Below are 17,925 nucleotides of genomic sequence, written 5' to 3' on the forward strand. Positions count from 1 at the left end.
TCAAGCATCTTGGCCTGACCTCTTCCAGTTCAACAGTCGCTCGGACGATGAAACAATGCTCCACAAGGTCGTTGGGAAGCGTGAATACATGCCAGACTGATCTACATATACAACTCCTTCGACCGTTGATCTCGATTCGCTTGGGATGCTCGGGGAGGTCTATGCCACTGGTCTTCCGATCCTCCTTACTCTTTCGACTGCCGGGGAGGCAGGCTGTGGATAGCAACGGAGCGCAGTGGTAGAATATACAATAACCCTCACAATCGCCATTCAGCGAGCGTGACTGCGACACCCCTCCGCCTACGTACGCTGCTTCTTGGTTGCGCGTTTACTGGTCGGTTCATCAACCCTGCCCGTAGCTTTTCCGGCGCGCTTATTCGCAACTCGGACCAACGCGCGTTTCGTCTCACCATCCTGGAAGGTATTGAGGTCGTAGTAATTTGCCGCGTATTCGAAGAGCCTGATAATTGGGTGAGTATCCGGCGTCAACGCAAGTAGGGCAGGGGCCTACCAATCTGGTCTGATCTCGGTGACCGTACGAATATATGGCCGCGTCGTGAGCACGAATTCGTTGAACAGCACCCACTCAGGTTGCGTATCAAGGCCGCAGCTGGGGTGGAGAGCGACGACTTGGTTGTCCTTGATGGTGAGGTAGCTCCCCTTCTCGCCCTCCTTGTGCGCAACCTGCATGAAAAAGCCGCAGACGAGCGCTTTACGGATATTCATGTACATTTTCTAGCAACAGAGGTGAGTACTTCAGCAGTCCTTGAAAGAGTTATAACACTTACCTTCTCATCGGTGATGCTTAGCAGGTCCAGCTCGTAGCGCTCCATATTGCGCTTGAGCTGTTCCCGCACGTTCTCTGCCTGCTGCAGAGCCCGAGCGGAGAGGTAATGATTCCATGCCCAGTTCTTGTCGTATTTGTCTGTAATACGTTAGGGTATGGCCCGCGAACTAGAAGGAGAGATTGACATACTCTGCATATACTGATTGAAGACGTTGAGGAGGGTGAGGTGATCACCATCGGGAACGGTGAACGTCGCCTTCGCGGCGTCTGCCTGCTGCCGCTGATTGTTCGGGCGAAGCCAGACGTTGGGGACTAAGGGGTGGGTAAGCAGATGATATAGCCGGGACAGAAGGAGCAGCGTACCAGAGAGCATCGCTGTGATGGTCAGTACCTCGTTGCTGACCTTCAGCTCCGGAGATACGATGAGCATTTTCGCGAGCTGCGGGTCCAACGGAAACTCGGCCATGATACCGCCCAGGGGTGTCAGATTGCCCTCGTCGTCCAGAGCGGCAAGGTAATTCAACAACTCGAGGGCGCGCATGAGCGTCTCGGGTGCCGGAGCGTCGACGTAGTCGAAGCGGACGAGATCCTGGGAGCGGTGTTAGTGCACAGAGCATTTGGTAGCGAATATTGTTCACCTTGATACCCAACTTGACCAACTCCAAGACGGTGTTCGCCAGATTACACCGCAAGATCTCAGGGTACGTCTGCTCCTCCAGCTCGCCCATGAAGTCCTTCTCGGTGTACAGCCTGAAGCACTTGCCTGGTCGCGTACGCCCGGCACGACCAGCACGTTGCTGCGCCGACGCTTTGCTGATCGGGCTGACGAGCAGTGACTCGACGCGAATTCGCGGATTGTACACCTTCTGCTTGGAGAAACCAGGGTCGACGACATAGACGATGCCGTCAATGGTGAGCGACGTCTCGGCGATGTTGGTCGACACCACGACCTTGCGGCCGGGAGGCCCGCCTGGACGTCCTGCTGGGGGAGGGTCGAAGATGCGCTGCTGTTGTTGCGGGGGAAGGGACGAGTAGAGGGGAATGCAGATGAGGGGACCGACAGAATCGGGGTCGGAGTTTACGAGGTCGTCGGCTTCGATCTTGATTTTTCGACAGGCGTCTTCAATTTCCTCCTCACCAGTAAGGAAGAGGAGGATGTCGCCTGGCTCTTCAGCGCGGTGAATCATGAGAACGGTGCGGATGGCGGCTTCGACATAATCTGGTTCCGGCTCCTGGGTGTAGAAGACCTCGACGGGGTGCGTGCGGCCGGGAACCTTGAATAGTGGTGCGGTGTCCTTGTCTTTTCCCTTGCCCCTGTTAAGGGCGAAGTACTTCTGGAACTTGAGGGCGTCGAGGGTAGCGGACATGATGATGATCTTGAGGTCGGGACGCTCTTGTGCGATCTTCTTCAGAAGACCCATGAGGATGTCGGTAGCGAGGGTGCGCTCGTGCGCCTCGTCGAGGATGATGGTGGAGTACCGTGAGAGCTGATTGTCGTTCATGGCCTCGCGGAGGAGCATACCATCGGTCATATACTTGAGGAAGGTGGTTCCGGGTTCCGTCATATCTTCAAAACGGATGGAATATCCGACATGTCGACCAAGCTGGACTGTTCGAGGTCAGTACGCGATTCGTGGAGGTTAACTGATCACGCACCATCCATCTCGTCCGCCACACGCTTCGCAACTGACATAGCCGCCACTCGACGCGGCTGAGTACAAGCCACCATCTTGCCTTTCGTGTGGGGGAGGTCGGAGTAGGCAACGAATTGCGGTATTCTGCATTCTTCGTCAGCGCTCTAGGTATCTACCCATCAAACACCAACGTACTGCGTGGTCTTCCCCGATCCCGTCTCTCCAACCATCACAATGATTTGGTTCTCGCTGAACTGTTATAAGATACAATTAGCATATCTCCCCCCTAATGCAAGCCTCGCGCGGTCTGGAAAACCAGCTGAGGTCCAAGGCAGCACGCGTTCTGTGGGCACTACTCACGATCTTGAAGAAGTCATCCATCTGGCCGTACACAGGTAGCTTCTTTCGCTGCTCAAGGATTTTCTTGTATTGTGCGGAGTGTGGCTGCTTGGTGAAGGGGTTGAGCTCGTGCTCGAGAGCAGAGCGCACTTGGTCCCCCTTGACGAGGCGGGGGACGAAACCAAATAAGGGCTCCTTCTCTGCCGCCATGGGTTTAGAAGAGCCTGCGCCGCGCTCGGAAGGGTGACGATGAGCGAGGTAAGGATTGTCAACCATCGCGCGTCGTGCCAAGATGGATGTTTGGAGTGATCAAGTGAAGCGTCTGAAAATTACGAAGTCGTTGCCGAGATGCCGCTATAATAATTCGGACCGGCCAGCCGATCGTTACGAGACCTGCTTGCAGGAATCGTCTTACAATCAGTGTTGCGCTGACCCGGGGTCATGACGTCGGGTCAGGGCCCAGGGGTCACTGACCTTTGGCGCCGTGGCTGACCTGACCTGACCCCGTCCTTCGGAGGGTCAGACTCCAATAATGGCGGAATAATAGCGCAAATCCAGTAAAAAATGTAAAGTCAGTCTATTTCCATTAGCGCGTCGCTTGAGCCCATGTTCGTGTCCACCGAGGGTGACGACGCATCCAAGTCCCACGTGTCCAACTCCTTCTCGACGGCCTGCTCAGCGATCTTCTTGTACATCCACAGTGAGCCACTCCAGGGGCTCTCCACCACCGCCTCCTCGTTATCATCATCTTTGGGCTTGCCAAAGTTGAAGATATCACCAAGCGGGATGAGTTCCTCAACACCAAAGTGAAGTCGGATGTGTGTGCAATGATGTCAAAAGTAGGGTATAGAGGGGGCAAGTCTGCCTCCTCCCATGGGCGGATGGTTTGCCTCGCGTCCACGCTTTTTGTCCGCCTTCCTATTCGGGAAAACTTTCCCACGCGTCCGTATTTATCCTTACTGTACACGGCTGCGCACTCGGTTGCTGAAAATCGCCCAGAACTCGAAGCCTGCGCGTTCAGTTTGGACGATAGGTACAGTTAGTATACTCAATACCTAAGTTCTTCTGAAGCAAATCTGCACCCTAAAAGTAGATAGTGACAGCGGCTAGAGATGGGCAAACGTCCCTTCAGTGACTAATTCAGGCTTACATGACGCCCGCGTGGGACGCCACATATTTGGACTTCAATGTTTCTGTCCACTGGGCGTCAACTGCACGCCCCCGTCTGAGGCGAGAAAAAAGCCCAAGCATGTGGTCATCTCCAAAGTGCATACCATTGATTTGATACACTGCTTGTGCCATCTGCGGGGGTTGATAAAATCACAACAGTTGATTAAGATTCTCAAGCAGGCTGGCTGCAGTGGCAAATTCTTGGTCCGGATTGCAGGCTCGTCGCTCGTTTAGGCAGGTCTTGTTCTCCACCTTGTTCACCTTTGGAATCGCAACATTGAAGAACTCATTCCACCCCTCTTCTCATCTCCAAAGCAATGCCTACCACCCACTTCATTCAACGAGTACTAACGTGTTGCTGGGCTAGACTACAACAATGGCGTGCACGCAAACGTGCTGCTCGTTGCAAAGCAGCGGACAATGCAGCCGCGCTCGAGCTATCAGTCTGTGCGGCTCTCATCGCTATGTTCGTTGGTGTGCACGTGCTCTGCTTCTGGGAACCTCTGCAGCACCATTTGTACCGCATCCTTGCGGTGATCATGACACCTATGGTGTTCTTCCCAGGCATCGTCTTGCTTGCAGCCATTCTAGGTGAGTGATCCCATTGCTATACCTTTCAGTGCTTGACAAGCTGCAGTATCTTGCGCTGCGGATCTACGCACGGGTGAGGACGGATGCGATCTTGCACCGATTCCTCCGAGCCGTTATCCCAATGGCCCGTTCATTACAGTGAAGGGTGCCGGTCCTTCTCCGGTTCATATACATGTGTAACGCGCATGCCACTATTGCTTTTGCTGATTGGACCAAAGGCATCGACTGTTGCTACTCAGTCCGTGATCTTCTATGCGCACTAAGAAAGCAACACCACATCGCCTCCCTTCAGAAAATTCGACAAAGCGTGATATTCCCGCCTTTCGCGCGTGTACCAATGGATCTCAATCAAAATCTCGTGGAAGCTGGTGTCCGAAATCTCTTGGTTGTGTATGTGCAACACTCAGTCCTTGGTGGCTCGAGTCGAGCAGAAGGTATGTACCCTCCTTTTCTCTTGTGCACTGCATATACAGCTTTCTAAGCCATAATATAGATCAAGATACACTGTTAGATGAGCCTTTCCAATGCCCATCGAAGCGCCGGCGCCACCGCGAGGCCGCGCGCGATGAAGAAGTTACTCCGGACAAAGGTACGAGAATATGAGCTATCTCGATATCACGTGTTAATCCTCCAAAGGAATCTGGCAATATGACTCGCAATCAGACTTGTATAACTGCTGAGTATATCGTACAGGCGGACAGAGGGTTCGCTCTCACACCAGAGCATCATACGAGAGCTCAATGGCACATCAAGCAGCAACACGCAAACACGCATCCGAGCGCCCAGGGCTCACAGAATCTGTTGCAGGTCTGTCTAGCGCGGCCGACCAAGAGCCCGAGAGTGTTCTCGGTGGCATTCTTGATGCGATGGCACTTGACCCGCGCCCCAGTCTACCCGTTGTTGAAGAAAACGACGTAGAATTTGTCGAACACGACAGGTGTCAGAAGTGGTGGTTAGGTGGCGAGCCTGCCTCCACCGCGTGAAGGAGTTGCCTTATTGGTGAATCAGGCCTGATTCACCAATTAGGAAGGTGCTTACTTGGGAAGTATGTTCCCACAGTTGATCCCGTACTATACCATACATACACATTCTTTTCTCTTCCCTCAGTCGCTATTCCCATAGCAGGAAGACTGAGGGTGAGCTTTACTTTACCTGTACTTTACTGTATACTAACGTTACCTTAGTCTTGCGCTTTCTGCGCATATTTAGGTATGAATTCAGTCGCTATTCCCATAGCAGGAAGACTGAGGTCTTGCGCTTCCTGCGCATATTTAGCTCTCAAAAACGGGCTGGACTGGAATGCGCCTGGACTTCGTGATTTCAAGTTTGGACCCATTGATCACAACACTACGCTCTCGGACAAGGTCTACGAAGGCCTCTTACACTCATTTGGGGAGGATAGCAGTGACTCGGAGGTGGAGCTGGATGCGCTTCTGGGTGAGCGTGATCTGCACAAGGGCGGCAATGAGGGCGAAGGCAAAGCGGACTATGCGATGTACGAGGAAGCGGGCAACGATAACCCATGGTTTCCCTGGCCAAGTCGACTGGTGCGTGCCATGCTCATCGCTTGTTCACGCTTTCTGAAGATCATATAGACGTACATATTTGATGTCCTTCACAATATACCTTGATGCGCATTCTCGAGACAGCAGCTCAGTGCCATCCGATGGGGTATGGTGGCTGCAGGCGTGGAGGGCCCACCATCTGACCAAACTATGGACAACGTCAGCAATGATCTTTAGCAAAGATGCGGCATTTGCTCCATCTGTTACAAGGGCAAGCTCGGCCATATCTACTACGTCAATGATCTGGCGGGCATAGTTGCACAGGCGAGTTTAATCAGTTTTTGCTCGTGTTGAAGCACTTACCATATTGCACCACAGGAGATGGCAAATCCACATGTCAGGCGCCATTTGCGCTTCCTGCCAGAAGACTCTGGTCCCAAGATTTTCGAGGCATGGCAGGCGGACCGCTGGCTGCACGAGTTGGACCCAAAACTGGCTACACCTATGATCCGCATCAGGCAACAAGATTACTATACTTTCGAGCCTCTTTTACTCGCATCCGATCACCTGCGCGTATCACCATCTGGGAGAGCATACATGCCAGTTCGGTGGTTCATGCGAGGCAAGAAAACTCTTGCGCAAGCTTGGCAACTCCTTCCGTCAACATCAGCAAGCGGAGAGCGCAGCTGGGTGGTTGATGGTCGGTGCTTGTGCAAAATTGATAGCTCCCAATTCCTTCTATCATTTCCAGAGTTGGTACAGGGTCATACAACACATGCTATTCTGGACCCACACAACATATTTGGTCAGTGCGCCTCAGATATCCTCTCTGTCTACTCATTCACATTGCACGCACAGGAATCTGTTGTGAAGGGACGAGTGTATCACCGTGGGATACGTCACTATCTGTCCCAAAGCATGGGAATGCATGGCGCGCTAAAAGCCGTGGTCATTGCACAGTCAGTATGCCATTGTGGCTCTACTGCGATGACACCTTGGGCAACGTCTCGAAGCGGTGGAACAAACACAATTCCTTCTTATTCACTGCTGCCGGGCTACCACGCCGAGAGGTTCACAAGGAGAGCAGCATCCATTTCCTGTCAACATCAAATATTGCGCCCCCGCTAGAAATGCTCGATGGGATTGTCGATCAGCTTGAGTACGTACACTTCTCCTCCTCCGCTTATTTTCCTGCCACTCATGGCGAGTGCGGCAGATCTATACAAGAGACTGGAATCTGGGCTTGGGATTGTGTCAAGAAGGAGCTTGTTCTGGTCATTGTCTCGATACTCGCTATGCTTGGGGATAATCCCATGCAGAGTGAATTTGCCTGTCACGTCGGCTTTATGGGCCGGCTGTTCTGTCGTGTGTGCTGGGCAACCAGAGATGGTGCTTCAGAGTCACTGGCGGATGATGATGATGACGAAGATGACAAGCTCCCTCGTGGGTACTCGAGCAACGATTCTGCTGCTTCTTTTCAGAAGGAAAGGCGAACATTCAAGAACGAGAGCTTTCAGAAGATGGTCCAGCGGCTGCACAACTTTGTCAAGGTACATGTAACAACACGGCTCCTGACGCAGATACTGATTTGCTATATGTGCAGCGTGCACGTCCTCGGGTATGCGATGAGACGCTGGACACATTATGCTCACAATTTGACACAGCATTGCGTGTTGGCGGAAAGACCGAGTTCAAGCGGAAGCGTACTGCCACAGGTGTAAAATACACGTTTATGGAATATCTCCTTGGCCCTGTTTTTTCTGCAAGTACCCGCCGTGGTGGTACAAAGGCCAGCAAACAGAGGCAAGTCGATGCTATAAAAGCAACGTTGCCGTCCTTGGTTTACAGCCCCATCTGGCGTATACGAGGTGCGCTATTGTGCCATTGGCTACCTCAGAGTCTGATAACTGACATGAAGCGCGCAGACTTTGATCCACATTCCAATACACCTGTCAAAATCCTTCACATCATCTTGCTAGGTTTTGTCAAATACTTTTGGCGTGATACGCTGTCTCGCCTCAAGAAGGACAAGCTCGAAATCCTGTGCACATGCTTGAACTCCTTCAACATCTCTGGGCTTGGTGTAGATCCGCTCTCCGGCAAAAGGCTGGTCACATATGGTCGCTCGTTGACAGGTGCCGACTTTCGCAGCATTGCGCAGGTGTGTGGAGGTCCTGGGAGGTATGTTCGTCTTCACCGTCGTCTCTAGCCCTGTCGCGGGCGTTTTGTACTTATATTCTGGCTACCGTGTCTCTTTCTAGTACGCGGCGCGCGTGCACGTGCTCGCGCGCCTCACGTTACCATTACGGACTGTTATGTACTTATAGTCACGCATCACGTTGAATATTATCTTTCTTCTTTCCAACCTTCAACACACGTGTGTGACCGTGCTCGGCTTAGGGCCTCGCACTACGAGAAGCTTAGACAGGCTAGGACCGTCTGAGCGGAGTGATAAGGACCGCTAGGATTGCCGGTGGTCCCCTACACCATCTCGCCAGCAGGCGACCACCCCGAGTCGACGTGTCGTCTCCGCGAGTGAACCCTCTCGGAGGCTCCGGGTCTCCACAGAGTGGACGTTAAGGGGTTTCGAGGAGACAAAGGGCCCTCACCCTCTGGCCCTACAAAACACCAGCTCATCCGTACCTCTTCGGTACACTTTCCGCGTCGAGGTGAGTCTCCTGATTCTAAAGGAGGTCGCTTAGGATTTTCTCCCCCCTCTACACCGTTGCGAGACTCGACGTTAGCTGCCTCAGATAGTGACTCAGTCCGCGCAGTCGCCTCGGATACAGGACACGCCGCCAGCACGTTCCCAACAGTACCCGGCAGCAACCTCATGGGTAACTCTAGCCGAGCGGGAGGCAGTGGCGAGGGCGCCGCCGCCGACCTCGGCGATGACGGCAGACGATCGAGGGGTGACGGAGAGAAGGAGCAGCGAGATATGCGCCGCGCCATCCTCAACACGGCATACCACCTCCTTCACAACGTGGACGACCCCTCGCATCCGCGGATAGAGTTTTGCACCGCGCGCGGGCGCCTGGACTGGCTCATCAACCACCGCAACCTATCCCCCGAGGACGTGCTCGACAGAGGAGTGCCGGCGGGCAGGAAGTATCCGTGATTCGTTTTGCGGCCGGAGTTGATGGACCTGGTCACTTTGGTGATTGGCTTGACCCAAAAGATACTGGACTCGATGGCCCCCGCGGTGCTGCGCGACCTCGACGACGAGCCCACATACTGGTATTTCGACTGAGAGAATGTCATCGCTCGGAATCTAGAGAATGCCAACTCGATGTCAGAGTTGCACCTAGCCTGGAGTGGGCTCAACACGCGCTGCGCTGCTGCCTTGAGCAAGTATCGTAAGCTGCGAGACCAAGCGGAGGCATGGGTAGCGGGCGAGACTCCCCCCACGCTGTCACCTCTTACTACGCCGGGATCTGTCTATAAGGAGCTGCCGTTCATCCAGGATGACGGCGAGAAGTTGAGATACCTCATGGGCGCGGTGCCCAGCTACCTGCCATCCAACCCTGGCCGCCCGAGTGAGCAGCGCAACCGCTTCCATTTGCTTAAGCTGGAGGACGTCACGAAGCCCCCTTCGCCGCTCCTCAGAGCATTCCCGGAGCGCCTTCCAGAAGCCGAACCCGAGATTTGCTACTACGAGCAGGGCATTCTGAAGGCTTATGTCGACCCGAAGCAGGCGCGTGAGCCGTGGGGCGGAGGGGACTCAGCATATGAGAACTACTGGAATCCCACGGCACAGACGAAGAAAACCATTTCATTCGTCCCTCAGCCCGTCAAAGATCCTTCTACGGCGGGAGCAACCCTCTCTCAAGAGAAAAAGAAAGGGAAGGCCTGCGAGGAGGGCGAGCGCTCGGCATCTTATTTTGGGTCGCTGTCGCGCATAGGCGACCTAGACATCGACGACTCGGCATCCGCTTCTCTCCGGGAACGCAAGAAGAAGCGGAGGTCGAAGAAGAAGCACAACGAGCGCCGTAGTCGCAAGAACACCTCCGAGAGCGACGGGAAAGGACATAGAAAGCTCAATCCAGGACCACCGCACCAGCCGCCCAGGAAAGGGAATTCCTCGAACTGCGCGACGTCGCACCTTGTGCAGTAAATAGGTTTCAAAACTAACCCAAGAACTTGCGTAATGTGGTTTGAAATCTACGCGACGTGATCACGGGCCCGGCAAAAGCCGAGCTCGCCCGCCCTCTGCGCCAGCCGCCGGCCCCAGGCAATGCCCTTATAGGGCACCGACGCCGTGATGCGCGCCGTGCGCGCGTCGGGCGGCCCGCGTGACACGCGTCACCCCGCGGATGCGTCACGCGCGCCCCGCTCCGCGCGTCGGGGGCGCGCCGCGTGCTGCCGCGACGCCTCGTATTGCGCGTAAAGTAGTAGTAATCAGATAGGATATATACAAAATGTACATATATGTATGAAAAACGGAGGAGGGAGGGGGGGAAACGAGAAAAAGCGCGATAAAAGCCCGGGCGAAAATTTTCGCCCGCGATCGACGCGCTCCTGCTGCTCGTGTAGAGCGCGGTAGCGCGTCGGGATGATGGGGGAGGGTAAGGGGGAGTCCCCCGAGCTACGGGCGCCCATTCGCGTCGAGGGACGCGTCCGCGGCGGCACGTAGCAGGCGAGGAGGAGGTGGGAGGTCTGCGCATTTGCGCTGTTCCTGCGCCTTCGCGAGGCGCAGATGCAGAGGGAGGGGGTGATGGGAGACCCAGCGAGCCCTCTCCATCGAAGGCGCGTCGAGGGGGCTTACCCCGCTGCTGGCGGCAGCCCCGCGCTGTCGGCTTTGCCATTCGCGGCCGCGCTCAGACGCGGCGCACCGAGAGCGAGTCTCGGTAGTGCAATAGGCATCGCCAGCAGCGCGCAAAATCGCCGCGAAGGCGATTCTGCGTGACCGGAGTATAGGGGGAGGGGGAGAGGGAAGGGGTGTAGTACACTACCCCACCTGCACGCGTCGGGCACACAGGTGGGGGTGTAGCGGCCAAAAAAGCCATTGAGGGGATTCCTAGGGCGCATAATATGCCCTAGGCTAGCCCCCCGCGCGCTCATAGGCAGTTTGAGGGGGGAAGATGGCGGGGAGCGAGGCGATGTTCGCCCCGTTTTCCCGTCCTCGCGCCAAGCGCGCACCCGTTCTCGCGTCGCTGTACGTGAGTTGAAAAAAACATCAGTATATTGTTAATGGGCGGGGCATATACACGCACCCGTGGTCCCGCTCCGCACACACCTGGGTCAGCGTCATCCGGCGCTTTTCGTTGTCTTGGTGATGCTGTTGACGCGGCAAGTGGCTTGCACAATTACTCGTGGTAAAAGGAAGGGGAGGAAGTGGGGGAGGGGTGTCTGGAGGTGGCGGGGGCTACAGAGGGGGCGGGGAGGTGATGGTTGAAGACACGACGACGCGCGACTGGACGCGCCGGATGAGCGGGCCGGACACTCAGCTGATGCTGTAAGGTAGATTTAAATCTACCCCGACAACTTACATATCGTCAATTGTAATTTTTCGCGACGTCAAAATGGCCCGAGTCCCGTGCCCGGGCAGCCAGCCGCTGGCGCCGGGACGTGCCCTAATAGGGCACCGGGGCCGTGATGCGCCTCGCGTGTGGCCGCTGCCGCGCGGGAACGTCACGCGCGCGCGCCCCGGACGTCGGGGACGCGCCGCGTGTTGCCGCCGCCGCCGTGGCGCGTTGTAGCTTTCAAGAGTGGAAAGGGGCTCGGAGACTGGCAACAGAGGCACAGTCGACACAGACATGGACACGGACCGGAAGGCGACAACGCAACGGACTGAATAGAAAGGTAGGTAGAGGGACGCGTAAGCTACCGACATTGTATATACTTGTTGTCCATGGGCTTTAAGCACAGCCCGGTATAGATGAGTCAGAGGCGTCCACAAATACCCACTCGTGACACTCCCACTCGCCGAAAGACGAAGACATACCATAAAGCTCCCACTGACCAACATGCCCAACAATCCGTCCACCAGCCTGAGAGGCGTGGGAAAACCATTCCGGAAAAGGAAGGAGGACGAAAAGTCCCAGTGCAATGGAAAACGTCCGCCTCACCAGCAGCCTAGATCTACCCCCTAAACCCCCTACTCTGGGCACCTCCCACTGAACCAAGCACATACGCCAGGTGAAGCTCCTCTTCAAGGTGGCACTTTCCTTTTTCGTAAATCATGCGTGATTGACGAAAAAGGAAAGACCTCCGAGATGATGAGTCAGCATCGCGGCGCCTAAGCAATGATCTTCTTGTAGCGGTAACGCGTGGGGGCGGCGTCGTTCATGAAGTGGACACGTTCGTCATCGTCATCAGAGGTGCTGGAATCGGAAGAGTCGGGGGAGTAGGATCGAGAGCGGTGACGTCGGGCGGCATTGGCAGACTCGGAGACATAGACCGTAGGACGACGCATAACCCAGTGCCTGACCTTCTGAGGCATATCATGGATGCAATATGCAGCAATATGACCTTTTCGACCACAGCGGTGACAGTGACTGTCGTGCGTCGGGTCGCACCAGCGAAATCCATCCGAGGTAGGGGGGCTGAAGCTGCGCGCTCGCTCCTTGCCCTTCCCTTGAGTATCGCCTCGACCGGGGCGGCCAGAGCGGCCCGCACGGCCAGCGGCAGCGGCCAGACCTGAGATGCTCCCCTCATCATCTGAACTGTCCAACTCGTGATTCTGAGCAGAGTCGGGGACAGCCGACGAGAGGATGGAGATGATGGTGGCGAGGTCAGGCTCGACAGTGGCAGCGAGGATGGTGGTGCGAGTGCTGCGGTAGTACTTGTTGAGGCCCATCAGGACAGTGTCCTTGGTCTCAAGCTCGTCGGGCTCGACGCCGAGTCCCTTCAGCACCTTGCGGGCATCCAGGATCCGCTTGACATAGTCCTCGACTGACTCCTTCTTCTTCTGCTTGACGCTGACAAACGCCTCTCGCGCTTGGAAGCGTCGGGCCATTGTCGAGCGCTGGAACTTCCGGATGGCTGCAATGTAACAGCGCATGCCAGAGCGCAGACCGTCATAGAGACTGTGATAGGAGGGATCGGTCTTGACAAAGATGTGGGGGGACAGTTGGCGATCGAGGGTGCGCGAGGTGGGCGTCGCCGCGTCGAACTTGGTCAGGACAGCCTCGCGCTGGGTGGTGTCCGTGGCCTTGTCCAGCTCGTCCAGCATGTCCAAGATCTGGTCCGCACCTACAGAGGTGAAGAACATCTCCATGTACTTCCGCCACTCATGGAACGTGTCCTCCTTGAGCAGGGGGCAGTTTTTCAGGAGCGCCAGATCGGTGTTGGTGATCGAGCGACCAGTGTCACCACTGGGAGTGGTATCAGCAGCAGGCGAGGTGGTTGGGGCCGTCATAGTTGGCAGAGGTGAGGGGAGAGAATATGATCGAAGAGAGGAAAAAGATGAATGAAGATTTTTTCGGGATTTTTAGCGAAGCTCGGGGCTCATAACCTTTCAAGAGTGGAAAGGGGCTCGGAGACTGGCAACAGAGGCACAGTCGACACAGACACGGACACGGACCGGAAGGCGACAACGCAACGGACTGAATAGAAAGGTAGGTAGAGGGACGCGTAAGCTACCGACATTGTATATACTTGTTGTCCATGGGCTTTAAGCACAGCCCGGTATAGATGAGTCAGAGGCGTCCACAAATACCCACTCGTGACAGTAGCGAGCGCACAGAAAGATATAATAGGTCGTATATAGTAGCCATATCGTGTAGGTGAGCAGGAGGGGGGCTGGATAGAGCAGAGAAAGCGAAAAAGTGCGAGCGAAAATTTTCGCTCGCGCTCGTTGCGTGGCGCGCAGGTGACCCTTGCAAGGGCAGGGAGTAGCAGGGGAGTATCCTCCCCAGCTACGTCCACCCATTCGCGTCGAGGGACGCGTCCGCGGTGGCTACGTAGCTAGGGGGGAAGGGGGGTGGGTGGCTGCGAGGAAGACGCCGCTATGTGTGGGTCCACCATCAGAAACAGTGCATGCCGCGCACGCTGAATTACGCCTAAGCAGTGCCTAGCGCGGTCATGAGGGTGCGCGAGACGGTCAGGGGAGAGTGCGGGAGGGGGGAGGTGAGATGACCAGGGAGGTAGCTCGCGCGAGTGCGCTCTGGCTGACGGCAGGACGTGTAAGGCACACCCATGGCGCCGTCGCACGTCATGGGCAGAGCCTGCACCCCTATGAGTGACGTGCGAGGGTTGGGGAGGGGCAGACGGGGGGAGGAGGATGCAACGCGCGCAGCTGCACGTTGCATGTCCCCCTCACGCTTCCCGCCGCTCGGGAGGGTAGATATTAGAAGCAGATAGTAGAAATAGGCGCATTCACGCACCATTGCCCTCTCCCGCGCGCCACGATATCGCAGCGTCATTTGGGTTTGCCCGCTGTCGCGCGGCGCATTTTTGGCGAATTTCCTGATTTTATCTCGACAATGAGGATGCATGGTGATGGGAATGGGAGGGGAGGGGTGGATAAAGGAGACAGCACGGGAGGGCGGGGCGAGGGGTGCGGTGGTCGTTGAAGACGGAGGCAGCCATCGCGACTGCGCAACGTGTTGTTCCTCGGGACCGCAAATGTTGTTCTCCGGGACCGCGCGGAGGCCGGACCGAGGACCCGAGGCTCATCGTCGTTGTCTTCAATGGCCTCGGAAAGAGGCCGAAAGCAACCAAGGACCCTGAAAACTCCTGCAAACGACATTAGTAGTAGTACATAGTACCCTTATGAAGTTTGAAGTGAGAGGGATAGTGGGAAGGGCTCGAAATCATGCAAGTACTCGCAATCCAAGCACTTTAGAGTGCTTTATCAGGTTTTAGAATCAATGGAGGTCATTCCCCCCGTCTTTTCGTACATAGGATAACACTATTACTTGCCACGTACACATTGTAGGTAGTTTGAGCAGAATCGATGATGAAACGGGCGTGGGGGAGGCAAAACAACGCCTGAAGATGATCCTCGAGGTGGGATCAGTTGGTACTTGATGCATCATCCATGTCGAGCTCAGTCTGGATACCTTGCTGGCCTTCAGATTGAACGAAAGCTTCTATATCGTCTCCAACACAAATCTAGTAATATACTTTGAAGAGATTTCGTCAATATCTACCTCTCGGCCTGAATCTGAGGCCCTCGAAGACGACGACGCCACCGTGGGGAAGACGGGCTGAGAGGCCGGTCCGCTCATCCGACGCATCGAGAACGCGTGTCCCTCGTCCTTAACCATCACCCCATTGTCCGCATCGTCCCCTTCTCCCTCCTAGGCACCCCTCCCACATTCTTTCATCTTCTCAACACCTCGATTAAGCCTTCGCCAAGGCATTTGCCCGCGATCGCGCCCCACAAACCGACGAAAAGACAGCAACGGCAACGCCAACGAGCCACATGAGGAGGAGGGTTCCGGGTGCGTGAACGCGCCCCGCGCTCAATTTCATTACTAACTACTACAATAGTGCGGCGCGGACAAGGGAGAAGGGGCAGGAGCGGGACCAGAACCAGACGAAGGAAGCGGGGGCAACATTGTCCCCCTCCTTTCGTCATATTTGCCCTCTGACCCTGTCCGAGGGCGCGAGAGTCTCGCATATGGTGCTTGACGCGTCATAGGCGAGTTTTCAATACCCCTATGGCTATCGCGCGCCCTCCCACGCTCCCGTTCATCGCAATCGGTGCGGGTGTTGGGTAGCGCTTATCCTCCCCCCATTCCCTCCCCACCCCTGCTGTTGTGGAAAATCGCCTTCGCGGCGATATTTCGCGTCGCGGGATATGCTTTTCGCGCAACCAGGCAGCCATTTCGGTGCGCTGTGCACGCAGCCCACCACAGCTTGCGCGCGCAGTGTGCCGAACTGTCGCGTGCGGCGCGTCTCGCACCCCTTGCCCTACCCCTCTGACTCGTCCTTCGACGGGAGAGATGGGGGCTGGGATGACGTCATCCCGCGTCCGTGCACGCGCGTTGTCAACACGCGGGGCAGCTGGGGAGGCGCAGTCATGCAGATCGCGGGCGAGTCTTCGCCCCGCGGTTCTGGTGCGCCTGCGTGGCTGTAGCGGCCTCTCACCCTCGGGTGATGCCCTTAATCCTCTATACCCTGTGCTTCGAACGCGCAAGGAGCACCAAGGATGCCCCGAACCCGAACTCGACCCCCTCCCTCCACCTGCTACATGCCCACCGCGGACGCGTCCCTCGACGCGAATGGGTGCATGTAGCTTAGGGGGATACTCCCTCTCCCTCCCCTACTATCTTCCTGCGCTCTCGCGTGCTGTGCAAGCCGCGGGAGCGCGTCGCGCGCGAGCAAAAATTTTCGCTCGCGCTTTTTCCCCGCTTTTCTGTTCTTTCCACCCTACCCCTTCTGAAATATAGTATGTAGTCTGTATATACATCTCTTACATACGTTTTTCGCGCTCGCTGCAACACACGGCGGCGGCAGCGGCAGCACGCGGCGCGACCCCGGTGCGTCCGGGGGCGCGCGCGTGACGTTCCCGCGCCACCGCGGCCACGCGCGGGGCGCATCACGGCCCCGGAGCCCTATTAGGGCACGTCCCGGCACCTGCGTCGGGCTGCCCGGCGTCGCGATTTGGGCCGTTTTCACGTCGCGAAAGATTTCAATCGACGGTACGTAAATTGTCGGGGTGGATTTAAATCCACCTTACTGCAAAAGGTGGGACACTCGGCCCGATGCCCGACTTTCGTCGTCGTCGAGCTCGACGTCCTCGGGTACATACCGCGGACACTCTGAATGCAAAATACACTCATATTATATTAGTAGACTTTCGCTTGAATAGATATTAGAAGTCTTAGAAGGTACAGATCATGGGGACAGGCCAAACTTGGGTTTGGTGTGTGAAGCCTTCGAGGGACTGGATGTTCCACCCTCTGATCGTGCGCTTCCACAGACATTTCACGCTCCTCCACCCCTGGATCTCATCAGATTTGCGTCAAACAAGCTGGAATGCGTAGGGGGAAGTCTAGGGTGTCCTTCCATGTACTACTGCAATATTGATTTGCCTAGGATATCATCGTATACTACAAACTTTGTAGCTGAGCACCCAATTTTGATGAGCGTCGACAATTTGAGTGTGATCTCCTGGCTTTCTTCCAACCAAAATTCATATATATGGTCTTCTACTTTATATGAAAGCGCTCATACTCTTTTTTGAACACAGAACGGCGCGCGGCATGCTGCAGAGGCAGCTGAAGGGGGCGTCAGACATCCGGGCCGGGCACCGCGGTCCCGAGGAACAACATCTGCGGTCCCCAAGAACAGCACGACACGCGATCCCGCTTGTACCTGCCCTTGCTTACGACCACCGCCCCGCGCACGTTCCCCTTCCTCTCGCTCGTCCCGCACCCTGCTCCCCTCATCCCGACCCACTCACATCCACTCGACCTGAAAAAAGTAACATTGTTCTCGATCTGCAAGCATAACGAGCACGGCACAGCAACAGTACCAGAAAGACCGGCGAGGCGGGGGAGGCGTGGTGCGTGTACGCGCCCGCTATGTTATGTGTTACTGACTTCTGCTCCTATGTGAGGGATACCGGGAAGGTGCGCGGGTAGCGTGCAACAGCGCATCGTGTTACGCCTCCCTTCTGTCCGTGCCCTCGGACATTATCTGCAGGCGCTAGGACCTTGCGAGTGGCGCTCATGGCGTCTCAGACACATCCCGAGAGAGCGGCTGCCAGCGCAAATGCTGGTCCGCGTGCATCCGTGTGCCCCACTTCCCCCGCCCCCTCCCCTCATCCCGCACTCACATTTGCCCCCTTTACTACATCTCACGCAGCGAGGGCCACGCTAGGCATGCATGCATGCACTGTAGCGGGCCTGCCGCCCGCGAGGGTCAGGCTATGCCCCTGAGCGCGAGTTTTGTGCCCTACCCGCCCTCCCCCCCTCCCCCCGCCTGCTATGTGGCGCCGCGGAGG

At 56.2% G+C, this 17,925-nt stretch overlaps 4 protein-coding genes across 4 annotated transcripts; 1 reads left to right on the top strand and 3 right to left on the bottom strand.

Annotated features, from left to right (window-relative positions):
• Window positions 1–43: 43 nt before the first annotated feature.
• On the bottom strand, window positions 44–3,053 carry SCHCODRAFT_02545197 (P-loop containing nucleoside triphosphate hydrolase protein). The gene is made up of 9 exons (XM_003030827.2): window positions 2,782–3,053; window positions 2,617–2,675; window positions 2,444–2,565; window positions 1,426–2,396; window positions 1,151–1,376; window positions 977–1,099; window positions 789–925; window positions 512–735; window positions 44–460 (listed from the first exon to the last, which is right to left on the bottom strand). The coding sequence occupies exons 1-9, from the start codon at window positions 3,034–3,036 to the stop codon at window positions 301–303; spliced, it is 2,277 nt and encodes a 758-aa protein (XP_003030873.1). The 5' UTR covers window positions 3,037–3,053; the 3' UTR covers window positions 44–300.
• A 240-nt stretch (window positions 3,054–3,293) lies between these two features.
• Window positions 3,294–3,595, bottom strand: SCHCODRAFT_02629702 (uncharacterized protein; the record flags this gene model as incomplete). Its single annotated transcript, XM_050345544.1, has 1 exon — window positions 3,294–3,595. A coding segment is annotated over one exon (159 nt), but the record flags the coding sequence as incomplete, so codon positions are not given.
• Window positions 3,596–4,247: 652 nt separating this feature from the next.
• SCHCODRAFT_02668958 (uncharacterized protein) lies at window positions 4,248–10,140 on the top strand (the record flags this gene model as incomplete). The annotated part of the gene is made up of 16 exons (XM_050346603.1): window positions 4,248–4,521; window positions 4,568–4,672; window positions 4,740–4,955; window positions 5,015–5,110; window positions 5,215–5,473; window positions 5,530–5,570; window positions 5,758–6,068; window positions 6,405–6,726; window positions 6,778–6,831; window positions 6,885–7,185; window positions 7,243–7,576; window positions 7,630–7,894; window positions 7,952–8,207; window positions 8,595–8,665; window positions 8,729–9,140; window positions 9,342–10,140. 16 exons carry the CDS (start codon window positions 4,248–4,250, stop codon window positions 10,138–10,140), a joined length of 4,116 nt encoding a protein of 1,371 aa, XP_050199724.1.
• A 2,124-nt stretch (window positions 10,141–12,264) lies between these two features.
• On the bottom strand, window positions 12,265–13,386 carry SCHCODRAFT_02668959 (uncharacterized protein; the record flags this gene model as incomplete). The annotated part of the gene is made up of 1 exon (XM_003030826.1): window positions 12,265–13,386. The coding sequence occupies one exon, from the start codon at window positions 13,384–13,386 to the stop codon at window positions 12,265–12,267; it is 1,122 nt and encodes a 373-aa protein (XP_003030872.1).
• Between the last annotated feature and the right edge of the window lie 4,539 nt (window positions 13,387–17,925).

The sequence above is a fragment of the Schizophyllum commune genome (assembly GCF_000143185.2).
Source record: "Schizophyllum commune H4-8 unplaced genomic scaffold SCHCOscaffold_7, whole genome shotgun sequence".
Taxonomy (NCBI): Eukaryota; Fungi; Basidiomycota; class Agaricomycetes; order Agaricales; family Schizophyllaceae; genus Schizophyllum; species Schizophyllum commune.

Coding starts and splice junctions, on each gene's coding strand:
- SCHCODRAFT_02545197 (XM_003030827.2), bottom strand. CDS start 3,036: ATGGTTGACAATCCTTACCTCGCTCATCGTCACCCTTCCGAGCGCGGC. Junction 1,100..1,150: donor CATCACAGCGATGCTCTCTG/GTACGCTGCTCC, acceptor CCCACCCCTTAG/TCCCCAACGTCTGGCTTCGC. Junction 736..788: donor TAAGCATCACCGATGAGAAG/GTAAGTGTTATA, acceptor CTCTGTTGCTAG/AAAATGTACATGAATATCCG.